The 17,202-nt window shown below is 47.1% G+C and overlaps 1 protein-coding gene across 5 annotated transcripts in view; it reads left to right on the forward strand.

Moving 5' to 3' along the window:
• Window positions 1–17,202, forward strand: part of LIPC (lipase C, hepatic type) — a 165,032-nt gene that overhangs the window by 145,897 nt on the left and 1,933 nt on the right. For all 5 annotated transcript variants that reach the window (XM_004421627.3, XM_087427795.1, XM_087427798.1 and 2 more), the window contains 3 exons: window positions 575–820; window positions 11,180–11,297; window positions 13,085–13,303. In XM_004421627.3, coding sequence (XP_004421684.1) covers window positions 575–820; window positions 11,180–11,297; window positions 13,085–13,303 — 583 coding nt within the window. The remainder of the gene's footprint in view (window positions 1–574; window positions 821–11,179; window positions 11,298–13,084; window positions 13,304–17,202) is intronic.

Genomic DNA, 17,202 nt, shown 5'->3' on the forward strand with positions numbered 1-17,202 from the left:
TGGCTTACCCAAGGCCAGTTACCCAGAAAATGCAATGGCTGCTTTGGGACAGAAGGTGGACAGGGTGGGAGAGGCCTCAGCTTTCACCAGACTGTTAGCCAAGCCCCAAGAGTGCCTTGGCCCTTGTTTCCCCAGCTTTACTAAGGCATTCCACACGAGCCTGTTCCAGCTCACTCATCCGCAAAGCATCAGCACATGTGTATTTGTAACCATTTGAGACACAAATATTTCTAAAATGAATTACACTATCTTGCTTTCTGAAATAATTTGGTACTTTCTTAGTGACTTGGGGTTCCTGTTAAAACTCCTACCTACGTAAGGCACTGTAATGGGGGGTGCCCTGAGGAGACCCGTGGATCCTGGCATTATGCCTCTTCCCTACATGACTGAGCAGGTCTACTCTTCCCGCAGTTTTCCGTCAGTGGTTACATCCACTGTTGTCAGTGGTCGCCCTCAGCAACCTGCCCCTCCTTCCTAATGTGCTGCTGCTGTGTAGTGAGAAACAAGACGGTCCTTTGAGTAGAGGGTACTTTGGATTAAGGGGCCTTAACGTCCTTCTTGCCCTGCGTTCCAGCCATCACCCGGACCATAAAGTGCGCCCACGTGCGGTCGGTGTACCTCTTCATCGACTCCTTGCTGCACCCCAGCATGCAGAGCATGGCCTACCTGTGCAGCGACATGGACAGCTTCAGCCGGGGCCTGTGTCTGAGCTGCAAGAAGGGCCGCTGCAACACGCTGGGCTACCACGTCCGCCAGGAGCCCAGAGGCAAGAAGAGCAAGCAGCTCTTCCTTATGACGCGAGCCCAGTCCCCCTTCAAAGGTGAGTGTGGGTGGCCCAGAGCCTTCAGAAGGGCAGGGTGCAGCCACTGGTCTGAAGATGCACAAGTTCCCTGAAGTCTCTTCCTGGAGTGACTTCAGCCTCTGCTATTTTAGTGTTTCTGAAACTGCACAGAGTCCACAGTCATGTTGACACAGTCTCTCTCTTTTCCCAAGAATGTGGCCACCTTGCTGCCCAGTGCTAGAAGAAAACTTGATACTTTCTGGGACAATCCTCGGGTTGGCCTCTCTTTGTCCATTTTCGTGGTCCCTTAGAATGTTAGATCCGGAAGGCCCTGAGCAGTTACATCGACCACCCAGGTCTCATCCTACGGGGACCTGGAGGCATCTCCAAACCCAGACTAGAACCCAGTGTGTTCATCTCTGCTCAAGGCCATGAAAAAACTGGGCTTCAGGTTACATTTGCAGTGCTCATTTCCCCTAAAGTTTGAATCAGCTGATCTTACAGGATATCATTGTCCAGTTGAGGACCTCTCGAGAGGTAGTTCAGCTTCCAACGTGTCCCAGTCATATCCTTAACCTCAGGGAAGAGTTGAACCGCAGGTCAGAGAAAGGGCTGTGGCTAGGTCTTGGGCTGACGCCAGCAGAGAAACACTCCACTGAAGCCTAAATCCTCCTGGAGGGAACAAGCCGACATCTGTTGCCATTGACATTTCTGCCTAATCCTGAAACCAGCGTGTGAGTGATTTAGCATCTTCCTGTTTCACAGCACATGCTCAGGCGCTGGGAGGGGCCGCTGCTGTGCTGTTTGATTATCACCGTGCAGTTAACTACAGCTGCAGAAGGTGAACATGCTGTCCCCATGTGCACAGCACTGTATACAAAACAGCGGATGCAGCCGTGGACTCTTTGTTGTTCCCACAGAGGCCAAGCGAGGTCAGCAGGGCTGTTCTGAGCCCATTTTAAAGAGGAGGAAAGCAAAACTTGGGTGGAGTGAGCTGCGCTCGGCCACACAGCCTGGAAGGAGGCCTAAAAACCAGGCCCCCCCAACTCCCAGTTGGTGTTCCTTTTCTAATCACTCTCACAAGGTCAAGCTCCCAGGAGACTTATTTTTTGGGCACAGGATTCCTCTGTTGATCTGGACTTTTGCTCTCCAGGCAGATTTCCCTTCCTTGAGGCCCAGGAATGACAGAAATCCGTTGTGGGCGGCTGGCAACTTCCAGAGCACTTGGAGTGAGGGCGGGATCTCTCCCACCTGGGAGGACAGAGGGTCCCCTCCACTGTCTGTGCCTTAGGGGCGGAGGAGCCAGAGCTTCTGGGAGCAGGTGAGGGAATTTGGAAGGTCTCCTGCTTAAGGGAGCTCCCCCACCGCAGGCTACCAATTAGACACTTATTTGGGTTAACCAGCTCCTCTTTCAAATGGCAAAGCCGCCCGCAGTGATTAAGGCTCTCAGATAATCGCATTTCACTGGATCTACATTAATCCTTGAATGTTAGCGTTTTGAGAGACTGTTCAACCAGACCAGTTCCCAGACAGGGAAACCGAGGCCCAGGTGGAGGAAATCATTTGCTCTGGGACACAAAACAAATTCTTGGCAGAGCCAGCATTTAGACCTAGACCTCCAAATAACTACTTGAGTGATTTTTAACCTCAGTAACTGCTCCTGGTCTGTTTGTGGGGTAAGGGAGGGCAGTGAGGGGTGGGGAAGGGTTTTGCTTTCTCCTAGAGATCAGCTGGGAAGAAAGGCAGTCATTTTTCACCTTCCAGGGCTGGGCTGTGCCTCTGAAGTGAGGGGCATGGTCCATCCAGAGGACATCTGCTGGGGGCTTGGAGACGGGGGAGGGAGGCGAGCATCAAGAGAAGGAACAGCAGTGGGCACGAGCCAGGCTGAGCTTCCTCCTTTTGCCAAGGACCCCAGGTGCCCGACCACCATACGCTGCTGGTGTCAGCTCACAGGGACCACTTTCCTGTGAAGGAGACCAAAGAGCAGCATTATCTCACCCAGCAGCTGCCACAACCAATGCGCTCATCCTTTCATTTCTTCTTCAAGCATAAATTGAGCCAGAGTAGGCAGAGTGCCTATTTCAGGAGACTCAATGAAGACAACCCCTTCCCAGGCAGTGCGTGCTCAGTGCTGTCCCAGGAAGATAGGCAGTGAGTCCCTTAGAGGCAACACTTTGGTCTCTGTTATCAACTACGCCTCTTGCTCCAGGGACATCAGATGAGGATGGGACCTACGCAGCCAGTGATATGGATGCTATGAGGCAGGACTGCCTGAAAACCGTCAGAACCCAAACCTCCAGCCCCTGACAGGTTCCAGGGATGAGCAGCGGCCTGCACTGCACCCTCCCATTCCCTGGGCCCTCCGAATCCTCCCCAGTTCTGCCTCAGTCCTTCCGGTGAGCAAAGGCCTAACCTGCTCAGCCTAATTTCACCCACTGGTGGGGAGTAGCATCTGTGGTCGCATGAAGCTGCCCTGGGTATGGCTGGAAATTACACCCAGGTGAGACTCTGCCTGTTTGGAAGCGGCTGCTCGTGGGATGTTGCAATCTGTACAATGCTACGTCACCCAATATGGTAGCCACTAACCATATGTGGCTATTTAAATTACTTAAATAAAATTTAAAAATTTGATTCTTCAGTCACACTAGCCACTTTTCAAGTGCTCAAATACGTGGCTGCCATATTGGAGAACACAGAAATAGATCATTTCCCTCATCACAGAAAGTTCTTTTGATGGTGCTGGCATGAAGCCTTTAATCAAGGCCCCATAACTACAGACTTCTCCACCCACCATGGCCATGATCATCTCTGACGTGGGCCTCAAAGCCTGTTTCCCTGGCCACCTCCAGCATTAGATGAATACTTGCAGATTCGTAAAAGAACAGACTTGCCCAGCTCTGGTTACAGAGAACCCACACTCCATATTTTTCAAGGACATCTAGTTGTACTATATATTTTAGTGCAGGGCCAGGCTGAGCAAGACAAACATCGCCTCCTGATTGTAGTTTCACGAAGGATGACTAACTCGGCCCTCATTCCTCTGGCTCCCAAGATATTTTGACAAAACCATCAAAGGATCTATTTTCTACAAAGTTTGTACTCCAGAACTCGGGTAAAGCCTGGGAGAGTCCAGCAATAGCAGAAGAGAATCGGGAAACAGTGGCTGAGTGAAACAAGGCAATTCCTCGCCCACTTCCACTCTCACTCTCTCAGGAGGAAGCTTCACCAGTTTGGGAGCCCGTTTTTTTAAGAGAGAGGGCAGGGAAACCAATATGTATTGAGTAAGTCCTGCTTAGCAAGCGCCCTATCTAATTTAGCCTCAGAGCAGTTGGATGAGGTAACCGGGTAGAGGGGAGGGAAGTAGCAATATGGGGGCTCCCTCTGTGTGCGTACCATGCTGGATGTGTTGCACACATGATCTCATTTACCATTTAATCCTCGCAACAACTCAGAGAGAGAGAGAGAGATGAGGGAAATTGATTATGCTTAATTTTCCAGTAAATAAATAGAGATTCAGACAGGTTAAATCCTCTTCTCTAAGTCACACAGTTTGTGAGTGGCAGATGCAGTGTTTGACCCCAGGTCTCTCCGATTCCACGGCCCCAGCTCCTTTCACTCCATGTGGTCTCCTAAGGATAGGACCGAGGCCGGTTCACTGAGCGACGGCTCACTCCTAAATCACCAGTTGTGTGTCATCCCCTCCTTTCCAAGGCTGCCCCTGGCAGTAGGTGCCCTCCTTTCTCTGACCCTCCCTTCCTCCCCATCCTCCCCTGTCTGCACTTTCTCCTTGCACCCCGGGCCTCCTCCAGCCCCTGGGACTTGCTTCTGTTGCTACTGCAGCTGATGAGAGCACCCTCTTCTTCTGGCTGGTGAGATGACCAGCCAAACTGTGACTTGGGGAACCTGTCTGTTTCTGGCTTTTCTCAACTACTACTCTGGAAGGTTTTCACTGATTTCCAAGGAGAGTTCCAGAGGAAGCAGTAGGTATAGTAGAGAAAGCACAGGCTTTGGATTGGGATAAGGAGTGTCCAGAATTTGGCTTTGCTGCCAACCGCATATGTGACCTTGACCTGGTGACAAAACCTATGTGGGCCTGTTTCTTCAGCTGTGAAGTGATTGTGTGTGGATGAGCATGGGGGTGAAACACTAAAACTGGCACCACGGGTGGGGCTCAGAACAGTGCCTGGTCAGTCCAGCAGGTAGGAAGGGAATAAGTGTCACCGGGTTGACACCTTATAGAAGCCAGGCACTTTTACATAGGTCATCTTGTCACTTCCTCACAACCCTGTGGGAGAGCTCTTAATGCCCATTTTACAGATGAGGAAATCAAGCCTCAGAGAGTGCTCATGACCACGTGGGGTAGGTGCCGGAGTCGGACTCCAGCCTAGAGCTCCTGTCTCTCACTTGAGGGCTCTTATTGCCATCCCACATGAAGCACCCACGGCACAAACAGCGGGCAGCAGGATGCCAATCAGCACACCTCTCCTTACCCCCTCACACACTCACACACATGTCCTTACCCCTCTCACACACTCACACACACACACCTCTCCTTACCCCTCACACACACTCACACACACCTCTCCTGATCCCTCACTCACATACATCTCCTTACCCCTCACACACATACACACTCCTTACCCCCCTCACACCCTCACACACACCTCTCCTGATCCCTCACTCACACACATCTCCTTACCCCTCACACACACTCACACACACACCTCTCCTTACCCCTCACACACACACCTCTCCTTACCCTTCTCACACACATACACACTCCTTACCCCCTCACACACTCACACACACCTCTCCTTACCCCTCACACACTCACACACACACACTCCTTACCGTCCCCCCATACACACAACACAACACTCGTTCACATACACACACACAAAGACACACACTCCCACATCTCTACCCCTAGCAGGAGGGGCAAATACCCACAGAAGGGGCAACATCCAGTCTCATGACACCAGGCATCACAGAAATGGGGCGGTACGGTTAGGCCCACATGTGCTTGCCAACATAAGCACAGCCATGCACACATACCTACATTTACAAAGCCCCTCGCCCCTCATCTGCTTCCCTCGAGCCTGCTCTGAGTTAATTCAACCAGCCCCTGCAGTGCCGGCTGGCTCCTGTGGTAACCCTGTGAACATGCTTGTCCCGGGGCCTCTGATGTTTGCCAAGAGAGTCACGGTATCTCCCAGAGCCAACAGCTGATGATTCAGAATCATTTTTTCCATGAGACAAAAAAAAAAAAGAACAAAATATTCTCTTCATCAATTCCACAACGTGATGCTCAGAGTGGCTGCCTTGTGAAAAGAAATTTAAGGATTTTTTTACGGTGGCACTAGTGGGGTCCACACAAGATTAGATTCCAGGGTTTTTAGGTGTCTGAACCCCCGGAGGACTGTCTGGTGAGACTCTCCAGAGGCTGCACCTCTCTGCTCTGGGTGGAGTTGGCATACTCTCATTCAGGGTGAATGCACTATTTCATGCATTTTATCTTTAAGACCTGAAATAATGTCTCCTGCCTGAACTGAGGAATGTGTTGTGCTGGCTTCTTCACAGGCACAGATCAAAAGCATTTTCCCTAAATCATTTTTAAAAATCCTTATTAAACACGTCATAAGATAAAGCGGGCAAAATTACTCATGCTTTTTTCCTTAATCTTTATAACGGCATTGTTGTCCTGGGGAGGTGGGGAGGGGTGGGGAATGATAGGCAAATTGTCTTCTTTTTTTTTTTCAGGAAAAACACAAAAATCCAAAATAAGAATAATTAGTTCTCATATTTAAAAATACTGATTTTATTTCAAGATTTCTCCAAAAAAGTGACTTTCCTGGTGCAGGTAATACGGGATCCCCTGAGCTATTAACGTGCTCTGAGCTCTGCAGCTGTGCCCCTGCAGACACAGGGTGCCCTCGTCCCCTTGGCTCTGGGCCTCCTCCACAGTCCACACACCTCTTGTGAGCTCACTCAGGCCCCTCATGGCTTACACACCTTTAGAGGTTCAGACCTCGTGCACAGGTCCCACCCCAGGGAGACACTGCGAGGGGGACAGGTAATTCTCATTCCTAAGATGTGAGAACGAAGGGGACCTTTGCAATCATCTCAGCCGACCCCGGGTTTTACACAAGCAACTTCCCCCAGAATCCTGGAACCACGACATCCAAGACGCACAAATCGATCTCCTCCTACCCACAATTTAAGAACAAAGGAAGACAAAAACCCATCTCCAGGGCAGGGACATGAAACATTCATCCCGGCTCAGGGGCTCAACGTTCAGGCACAGAGGCGAGGAAGCGATAGCCCAGGACGGATGTCAGTGGGGGAGCCGGCGGGCACTTTGTCTTGGTGGCTTCATTCAAGGCAAGTTTTAACTGTGGCTTTTCTTCAAGGGCTGAGCGTTGCTGTTTGCTTTCAAAGGGCAGGTTCAGCTTGCTAGAATCAGAACCCCAAGAGACAGAGGGAAGAGTCCTTTGGAATCAGACAGACACCTGAGTTCAAATTTTGCTCCACTTCTAACTATCCCAGTGACTCTGGGCTTATGTCCAAATCTCTGCTTCCTTGTCTGTAATTCACCAGAATAATTACACCGTATCTGTGTAGATGTCAGCTGAAAACAGGATTCCACTCGCCTAGGTCAGCTGAAGGGAGCAGGCAGCACTCCTTACAGAGGTGGGCAGTATTCAGGAAACCATCATGGGGTGTCGACACACCCTGAATCTAACAACAGGCCTGGAGCGGAGGGAATGGGCCAGGAGAACTGGAGCTGTGGAGGAGGGGCCACTGACAGCAGCTAGTCATGGGGGTGGTTACTGCAGGTCAGGCTCCAAAGCAGGAAGGAGAAGAGGAAAACACCCTGACCTCTCTCTGCTCTGTCCTGATCTCCTGCTGATGCCCCCCCAGGGGTCAGTCCCAACTGGATACTGTCTGGCAAGGGAGCCCAGGAGATACAGGCTGTGGGGCCATATCCTGGGTTCAGAGCTGGGCAGGGAGTGGATGTGGAAAGCAGGGCTAGGTGTAGCAAATGGAGTCTACTCAGCATGTTATCCTCCTCTAGTCCTGTTAAGAGGACCAAAATAATGTATGTAAAACACTTAGTATGCAGCCCGATGTGTAGTAGGATCCCAACAAGAGGGAATTCTGGTTCTCTTGTTTTCTTTCTTAATACTTTTCAAAGCTTTTTCTTTTTCCAATAAGATTCTAATTAGAATACATGCTTATTGTAGAAAATGTGGAACTTTCAGAAAAGCATAAAGAAGAGAATAAAAATTACCCCTCTCCCCTCTCCAGAGACGAGCACTGCTCGTATTTTTTGTGAATCCCCCTCCTTCCATGCATCCTGTTTTGTTAGGGTGAGTCTCATGTTAGATATACAATTTGTATCCTGGTTGTTGTTTGGGTTTTTTCCTCCTACTTCTTTCATGAGCATTGAAATCGTTCCAAAAATACCTTTAGTGACTTCTTAAGAGTGAATCACATGGCTGGGACTGTGAACTGGGCGTCAGCAGACTAAGGTCTAATTGCAGCTTCACCAGCTATTAGCTGCCTGACAGTGGGCGAGTTACTTCACTTCCCCGGGCTTCAGCTGCTTCCTTTGTAAAACGGTGCAGAGAGAGGGGAGAGGAGGCATTTTCCAAAGCTGTTGCAAAGAGCAATGAGACAATTATGTGAAACTATCAGCTCAGTGTCTAGGACGTAAAAAAGAGCTGAATGGTAGCTATCATAGTTGTCATTACTAGTCCATGGTAATTCCTCTATTAGTGAATATTTACAGTATTTCTGATTTATTTTTAATTAAATAATTCTAGTATGACATTTTTAAACTTAAATCTCTTTCCACACTTCAGCTTTTTCTGTAGGGTGTATAAAGCTATTGGTCACAGGTATAAACATTTAAAAGTTCAAGTTTTAGAGCCAGGTGGCCTGGGCTTACGTCCCAGCGATGCTACTTACTAGCTATGTGATCCTGGAAAAGTCACTTAACCTCTCTGTGCTTCAGTTTCCTCTTCTTTAAAATGAGATAATAATAGTGTCACCTGTTGTAAGGATCAAATGAGATAACATGCAAAGCAACTGGCACAGGTAAACAAAATAAATATTAGCCCGTGTTATTATCGTGCATACCGACAATTACACTCTTTTACTCATTTATTCCCCACAGCTTTTAACACTGGGCTGAGCATCAGTTGGGTAGACTTCCAATTAATACATATTAAACTGGATTAAAATTGGTTGCTCTGAGCGTTCCTTGGGTACTCTGGAAGATGCCCTGCCTCCTCGTTAGGAGGTTAACCGGAGGCCAGTCCTCCCACCTCATTCTGTCCACATCCTAGCCCCGCTTCCCAATGACTATGGCCTGTGTCTTTAGAAGGCCTTTTCCTTTTTTGCCTCAGTTCAACTCATAACACTGTTCACTTGTTACAGAGCTCCTTAGACAGACCCTGAATAGTGTAAGACCTCTCCAGAGGCTTTTGGGATGATAAGCCAGAGTCCCTGTCACCACGGCCACCCAAGGGTTTTAGCGACCCTTCCTGGGACTTGGGCCCACAGCCCGTCTCTTATTTCTCACCCATAGCCTCATAATCTGGAGAGCATCAAACTACTTTATTCCAGGCTGGAGGATCTGAGCAGCTGTTATGGACAGGGCATCGAAGCAAATCCACCACAAAACCCAAATAGGAAGACTGGTTTATGCCAAAGTGTAGGATTGTGTAAATAATCCAGAAACCCAGCAATACAGGTAGACCAGGACACTGCAGCTGGGGTGTGGGCAACACACCATTAGCAACAGCTCCTGCTAGGTTAGTGCGTAGCTACCAACCTCCAATGAAAAGGCACCATTTGGGAGTTAATCAATTCATGAAGATGATGAATTTCCACATGCTGGGTGTGTGGGATGGATGATCAAGTGGCTAGTTCCATGATCTGTGCTTTCCAGTAGGAATTCTCCTCCTACAAACCTTGAAACTCAGGTCTTGAATTCTCAGAGGTAATTTCCATCTTGCTGAGCGTTAATACACATCCTGATACTCCCAAGCAGATAGTCAGTTCATTCATCCCACAAATGTTTAAGCACCTACTATGCGGAAGGCACTGTATCAGGATTGGTGGATTAATCCTTATCTAGAACAGGAAGGGCAGATACACAGCAAGCATACCATAAATCCCCTATCCTTTGCCCAAGGCAGACACTAATCTTCCCAAGAGCTTGGACATGGTCTCAGAACCCATCTCAAGGTAGGGCTCTAGGCAGTGCTGTCAATCAAATGGAATTGACACGCGGTACTAAACTCCATGCAATCTTGGAGTTAAAACACTACAGGTCCTTAGAGATTATGGAGACGGCAATGGAAAGAAGTCTAAGCAGCCACCAGCCATCATGGAATGAGGTAGACTGATTTTGAAAACAGCCCCACAGCTGATTAGTGCAACAATACAGGCCAAGCCAAGGCCGTCTTAGGAGCCTTAGCAACAGGTCCAGGCTAAGAGCACAGACTTTGCTATGTGACCTTGAGCAAGTCGCTTCACCTGTCTAAGCCTCAGTTTTCTTATTTATAAAATGAGAATGATAATAACAATACCTACCTCATAAGGTTATTATGATGACTAAAGGAAATGATGCAATGTAAAATGTTTAACAATACTTAATAGTAAGTAAATTGCTTGTCTTAATTAAATATAGACAGTATCTAGGTGAAGAAGAATAAAATAAATTACCCTTTTCTAAACAACCCATTAGGAGGACATTCTGGACATTTGATAAGATGGAAAACTTTTAGGCCTGAATTCTAGAACTAGAGTTATCTTATTTGCATTGGAAAATGAGCTTGTTGAACCCCACAAGCTGGTTCCCAGGACCTGTCCCAGAATATAGATATGTGGTCATTAGGGTATATCCTTCTTAGCTGGAGCTCTGCCCCACCCTGAAACTGATCCCATCAGACAGAGGCAAAAGTAAAACACGGCAGTATGTACTCTTGCCATTGGCAGGTGCCTCAAAGCATACGTCCTCTGATTTATGAAAGGGGACCCTCACGAAATACACAGAATAGTCCAACAGGATTGCATCCAGAAACTGGTGGGAATGCCAGATACACTCTACTCCTCTTCTGCCTTCTTCTGTGGGATAATAATAATATTATTATTATAATATTACAAATACAATATGAGTCCTCTGTAGACATTTAGGAAATACAGTGAAGGAAAAAGAAGAGAATAAAAAGTATTCATAATCCCACCACCTAGGGAAAAAAAAAATTGGGATATCTATCCATCCAGACTCTTCCGTCTGCATTTTTTAATTTTAAAAATATGAGATTTTTAATAAAAAATTCCTGCTTAAATTCTCCTTCTCTCCCTTTCCACCCCACCCCCCTCCAGTCTATCATTACCAGATCAAGATGCAGTTCATCAACCAAACTGAGAAACCAGTGGAACCGGCTTTCACCCTGTCCCTCCTTGGAACGAAAGAGGACATGCAGAAAGTTCCTGTCACTCTGTGAGTATGAGGTGCAGCCCCATCTATGGTGGTGACATGCTTCATTTTCTCACAGGGTCAGGATGGATTCTGTACTTTTCAAGGGTCAGGCCAGACACGCTTACTCTTCTCAGCCCATCATGAGTGCCCCAGACACCCTCCCGGATGGGACACCCACCCGAGCCCAGAGCCTTGTCATCCCTCCTGTGCCTCAGCCAGTCCCGCTGATTGCTTTATGTTGGCACTACCTGTGTATGTGAAGGGCCCAGCATGATGTGGACTGAGTGGAGGGGGAAGCCGGAGGTGGCCCCATCCGTGTCCACAGTGCAGGAAAATCCAAGCAGGGAGGAATGGTGAGGGCCAGAGCAGGTGTCCAGAGTGCCTTTCCAGTGAGTTCTGAAAACCATAACCCAGAGATAAAACTGGTATCGTTCAACTTGGCACAAATTTCCCATCTCAATCAGCCTGCACTGCCAGCCCTCCCCATCTGTCCTTCGTCCTGTTACACACCTGCTCACAACACGCCTCCCTCAGAGGCTTCTCAGCTCCACTGGCCAGAAACGGCCCGTTGGCTGCTTTCTCTCAGCATCTCGCCCCTCTGCATGGGCCCTCCCTGGGAAGTGACATTAGCCCTCCACCCACTCCTGGGACAGTCCTCACCTTCCCTAAAATTGCGCCCCGCTTGGATCTCTGATCATCACACACTGATTCAGCCATTCAGCGAGTTTTTGTTGGTTCTCTGCACTCGAGGCAGAGGATCCATCCTTAGGATGCCCCTAGCCTGGTGAGATTGGTGCATTCCAAATGATTCTTTACAGCGTTCTGCAGGAAGATCTATGAAGAGCTGCACGAAGGAATCCTCCATCCATCCGTCTCCCTCTAAATCCAGTGTTACCTCCAGATAACACTGGCCCAAATCTCTCCCCAGGGGATTGTTCTAGATAGTGGAAAGGGCAGCTAGCTGCTCTGTCATTGTTGGGACACTTTAATGTCTTGAAGATTATGATACCTAAGGATTTGCGTTTAAATCTTGCTCCAAATTGGTGCATCCTTTTTATATACAGTTTTTTATTACTCTGATACGTTGTTGTTTTAATAGAAGTTTCTATTCATATGGGGAGGGGAAAGAAGACCTGGTGTGGCTCTACTGTGTTAATCAAACCTACAGAGAGCTGAACTGCCCAGAGGCTATTGCCAAAGCCCCGCTCTCTCTTCCAGGGCAGTTTCCCTGATCTGTTAACCTAGAAACCAGGAAGCCTGAGCTAAACAAAGTTAACTAGATTCATTATTGCAGACCTCTCAGAGCCTTTACGTTTTTTTTTTTTTAGGTGAGGAAGATTGGCCCTGAGCTAACATCTGTTGCCAATCCTCCTCTTTTTGCTGAGGGAGATCATCCCTGAGCTAACACCTGTGCCAATTTTCCTTTATTTTGTATGTGGGTCGCCACCAGAGCATGGCTTAATGAGCAGTGTGTAGGTCTGTGCCTGAGATCCAAACCCGCGAACCCTGGGCCGCCGAAGCAGAGAGCACTGAACTTAACCACTACACCACTGGCCAGCCCCTCGGAGCCTTTTTAATATGCTAACACAGAAAATAGTATGATGTCCCCAATATTATTGGTCTGGAAAACTCTTTTTATCCCAGCACACCTATTGCTATCTCTATTAATAGTCTGTCCAACACTGGTTTGAAATGCAGCAGGAAACACCATCCCAAGTCGCTCAGGCAATCCTAACACATCCTGAACATGCCTAGCATCACTTGGCTGTTACAAATAAACTGTGTCTGGTTTCCTTTGTATCTTCAAGGGGTGAAGGAATTACTAGTAATAAAACCTATTCCTTTCTTATCACTCTGGATTTGGACATTGGTGAGCTGATCATGATCAAGTTCAAGTGGGAAAACAGTGCGGTATGGGCCAACCTCTGGAACACAGTCCAAATCATCATCCCATGGGGCAGAGAGCCCCACTTCTCAGGCCTTGTTCCAAAGAGCATCAGAGTCAAGGCAGGAGAAACCCAGCAAAGGTGAGTGCTGATTCAACCTCCTCCTAAAATCTACTAAGCATCTACATGTTCCAGCACTTTCACAACTTAGTACTTGCATTTATCTTATGAAGTAGGCATTATTATGTCCTAATGATGGTATATAGATGCTTGGAAAGGTGCAATGACCATCCAAGTTCACACAGCCATACACTGAAGGACCAGGATTTGCACTCAGGTCTTCTGATTCCCAATCTAGCCTCTTCTCACTGCCCGTGGTTAATAGCTACCTGCTTCTGGAGTTTGAGAACCACCTCACTAACCCAGTGCTTCCCAAACTTCAGCACACAGGTGAATCACCAGGTGATGTCAGAGCTGCAGGTCTACAGACCACACTTTGAGTGGCAAGGACCTGGACGTGACATTTTGTTGTTGTTGTTTACCCAGGGAAAAGCTTTTAACAGATCGCAAGCTCAAAATATCACTCTGTGGTGGTACCTTGCCAACCTTAGCGTGCCAAAGAATCACTGGGAAGCTTATTAAATACGCAGAATTCCCAGACCCACCCACAGAGCTTCTGATTCACTGTGGTCTGTGAAGGGACCCAGGATACACATTTGTTAATAAGAGCCTTAAGAAATCCTGATGTGGACCAATGGATTACCCTTAAGAAGTGCTGCCCTGTGTGATTTAACATCTCCCTTGGCCCCAAAGTCCCCAGGGACAACAAGGGGTTGGGGAGGGGTAGGGAGTAAAGGAAAGAAAGGATGGTCCAGCTGCCCCTTCAGTCTTCTCAGCAGAGCAAAAGGATGCCCCACACGTTTTGCTGTGGTGACTGTGCTTTTCTATGGTTCTGCAGTTCTCCATGAAAGAAGAATTCTGTCCTTGCCTGGACCCTTTCCCATCTCCTCCCCCTGCATTCAGGACACTTGTCTCTCCTCTCCCACCTTCCTTTTTTGGGAAGCCCATTTCTCTCTGTGGCTTGTCCCCAGTAGAGATGGAAAACAGCAGGCCTCTCACCACTGAACTACACTCCTCCCCAACCTCTAGGGTTTCACTGCCAGGAGCAGGCCCATGGCAGATTTATGCCCTCTGAGTCCCTTATACAACCGCACTCTGAGATTTTATCTCCCTGGGATACAAAACCCTGGCAATTACTAAGAGTAGACTCTGCAGTCTGCCAACAGATTTCTCCACATGATCAATTTGAGAAATTAAACTGCTTCTCTCCTCGTACACACTTAGCTATTCTTGCGTGAATTTTTGGCCCTTCAGAGCAGCTCTACTTCTGAGCACCATGCCTCCCTGCATTCTCTCAGCCAGAGAGTAACTCCTCTGTTTTAGTGGCTGTTCACCATGACTATTCTATGTGACTTGACCTGAAAGGGTGTATAAAATGCAACGCTACCTTCTCCACTGGTGCTTACCCACGTGGTTTTGAAGAAGCCAAGAGGAGAGGGAAGGGAATGGGGCTTACAGAGATCTTACTGCACTGGGCACTGAACTAGGAACTCTGGAGCATTAATCTCATGTCATCTTCCCAGCAGCCCTCTGAAATGGGGAGTATTGACTGTACAGATTAGGAACCTGAGGCTCAAAAAAGTTACACAGCTTGGGGACGTTGCTAATGATTGTCCGGGCCCAGATCTGACTCGGGTTTGTCTGATTCATTGCCCATTTGTTGCCCGTGTGCTGTTTCCAACAGCTCCCTCCCTCATTAGTCTTGGCCCCATTAATCTGACTTTCCTTAATCTAATCCAGCAGAGTTGCAGTGCTGGACCTTAATATATATGAGCATCAAACCCTTCCTCAGGGTTATAGGAGGTTCATGCTGAAAAGAGGGGAGGGGCTCGGGGACCTATAGAGTTTTCAGTTGTAAGTGTCCAGTGCCTTCTCTGTGTCTCCACAGTACCAGGCACCACTGGGACATACCAAGAAAACCTGAGTTGTGGCTCTTAGAAAGTCCAGGACCTAATTAGGAAAATAAGATGCATTAATTTTACTAGTGATATGCTCCATCCAGGGCTTCTCAAACCTTAATGTGCACAGGAATCATCTGGGAATCAGGTTAAACTGCAGGTTCTGCTTCAGTAGGTTGGGGCAGGGCCTCAGATTCTGCATTTCCAACAAGCTCCCAGGTGATGCTGATGCTGTTGGTCCATGGACCACCTTACAGTGAGAGTCTAGTATTGTATAGTCTAGGAAGCCTAAGAAGAAAGACATCAGCTCAGGTTGGTGCTGTTGGGTCTGTGCTGCAACGGGCTTTGTGAGGCCAAGAGGCATTCCCAGAGAGCCGGGCAGTGAGCAAAGCAATATGTAGGCAAAAACCAATGACCTCTGCATCATCCGGTCCTAAACTCAAATTTTGACTTTGCTGCTTACCACCTATGTAGCCTCAGAGAATAACTGCACCTCTCTGAGACTCAGTTCTCCAGTAACGAATGGGAATTATAATATGTATCTCATGAGACTAATAAGAAATTCCTATTTTTGAGTACCTTCTATAAACCAAAATCCCAGAGCCAGGATACGAACCCTAAACCTGCTGCTCTTAATCTCTCTGCTAACTAACTACAAGGAAAAAAAAAAATAGTTAAATAACTTGCTTTGTGCCTCCATGGGAGGAATTCAATGAGAGGTGATTTTCTCTCCCAAAGGCACAAAGTCGGGGATGGGGGGGTCTGTGGTAGAATGAAGAGAAAGAATAGAAAATATTGGCCCTATAGCAGGACATATTGGCCCTATAGCAGGAAAAGAGATTGGCTAACCATAATGAGAAGACATTCAATTTCCACAGTAATGATATAAATGCAAAACAAAAATCAATGAAATTATCACTGGTCACTCATTAGTTTGGCAGGAATTAAAAGACAGAAAACACACAGAATTGGGCATTCTCATACACTATTCGTGGGAGTGTGAATTACAGAGCTTCTGCAGGGGAATTTCATGCAACAGCTAATACCGAGTGAGCACTCACCTTATGCCAGGCACTGTCGTGGGCACCAGGGATACTTTGGCCCAGCATTTTACTTCTAGGTGTCTATCCAGGAGAAATACTCAAAATATCCACAAAGGATATATATGTACAGAAGTCTTTGTTGCAATACTATTTGTCAATAGTAAACCATTGGGGAAATCTCAATGTCCATCAATAGGAAAATGGCTAAATGCATTATGGTACATCCATACAATGGAATGTCATGCAGCAAGTGAAAAAGAATGAAATAGATTTATATGTCCTGATATGAACAGGTCTCCAAGTACATTATTTGATGAAAAGGAAAAATTTCAGAAAAATACGTACAGTATAATCCCACTTTTATTAAAACATCTTTATGTTTGCATACGAACATACATATGTAGATGCATAGAAATAGGTCTGGAGAGGCATAAACCAAACCGTGAAAGCAGGGAGGGGAGTGATGCTGGTGAAGGGTGACGGTGAAGAGGATCTTACATATTTGACTTCATTTATTTCTTTACTATTTGAATTTTTCAAGAATGCATTCATAAATTACTCACAGTGCTTTTAATTTCAGCTTTAATTGGGAGTATAATTGACAAATAAAATGTAAGATATTTAAAGTGTACATCATTGTGATTTGATATACGTACACATTGTGAAAGGATTCTCCCCATCTAGTTAATTAACACATCCATCACCTCACATATTTATCTTTTTTTGTGTGTGTGAGAACATTTAAGTTCTACTCTGTTAGTAAATTTCAATTATACACTATGTGTTATCAACTATTGTAACCATGTTTTATATTAGATCCTCAGACCTTATTCATCTTATAGCTGAAAATTTGCACCCTTTTACCAACTTCTCTCTACTTCCAGACCCTGGCAACCACTTTTCTACTATTTGTGTGAGTTAGATCTTCTTTGGATTTTTTTAGATTCCACGTATAAGTGATACCATGCGGTATTTGTCT

This window comes from Ceratotherium simum, chromosome 3 (assembly GCF_057802395.1).
Source record: "Ceratotherium simum simum isolate JZ-2026a chromosome 3, ASM5780239v1, whole genome shotgun sequence".
In the NCBI taxonomy this organism is placed as follows: Eukaryota; Metazoa; Chordata; class Mammalia; order Perissodactyla; family Rhinocerotidae; genus Ceratotherium; species Ceratotherium simum.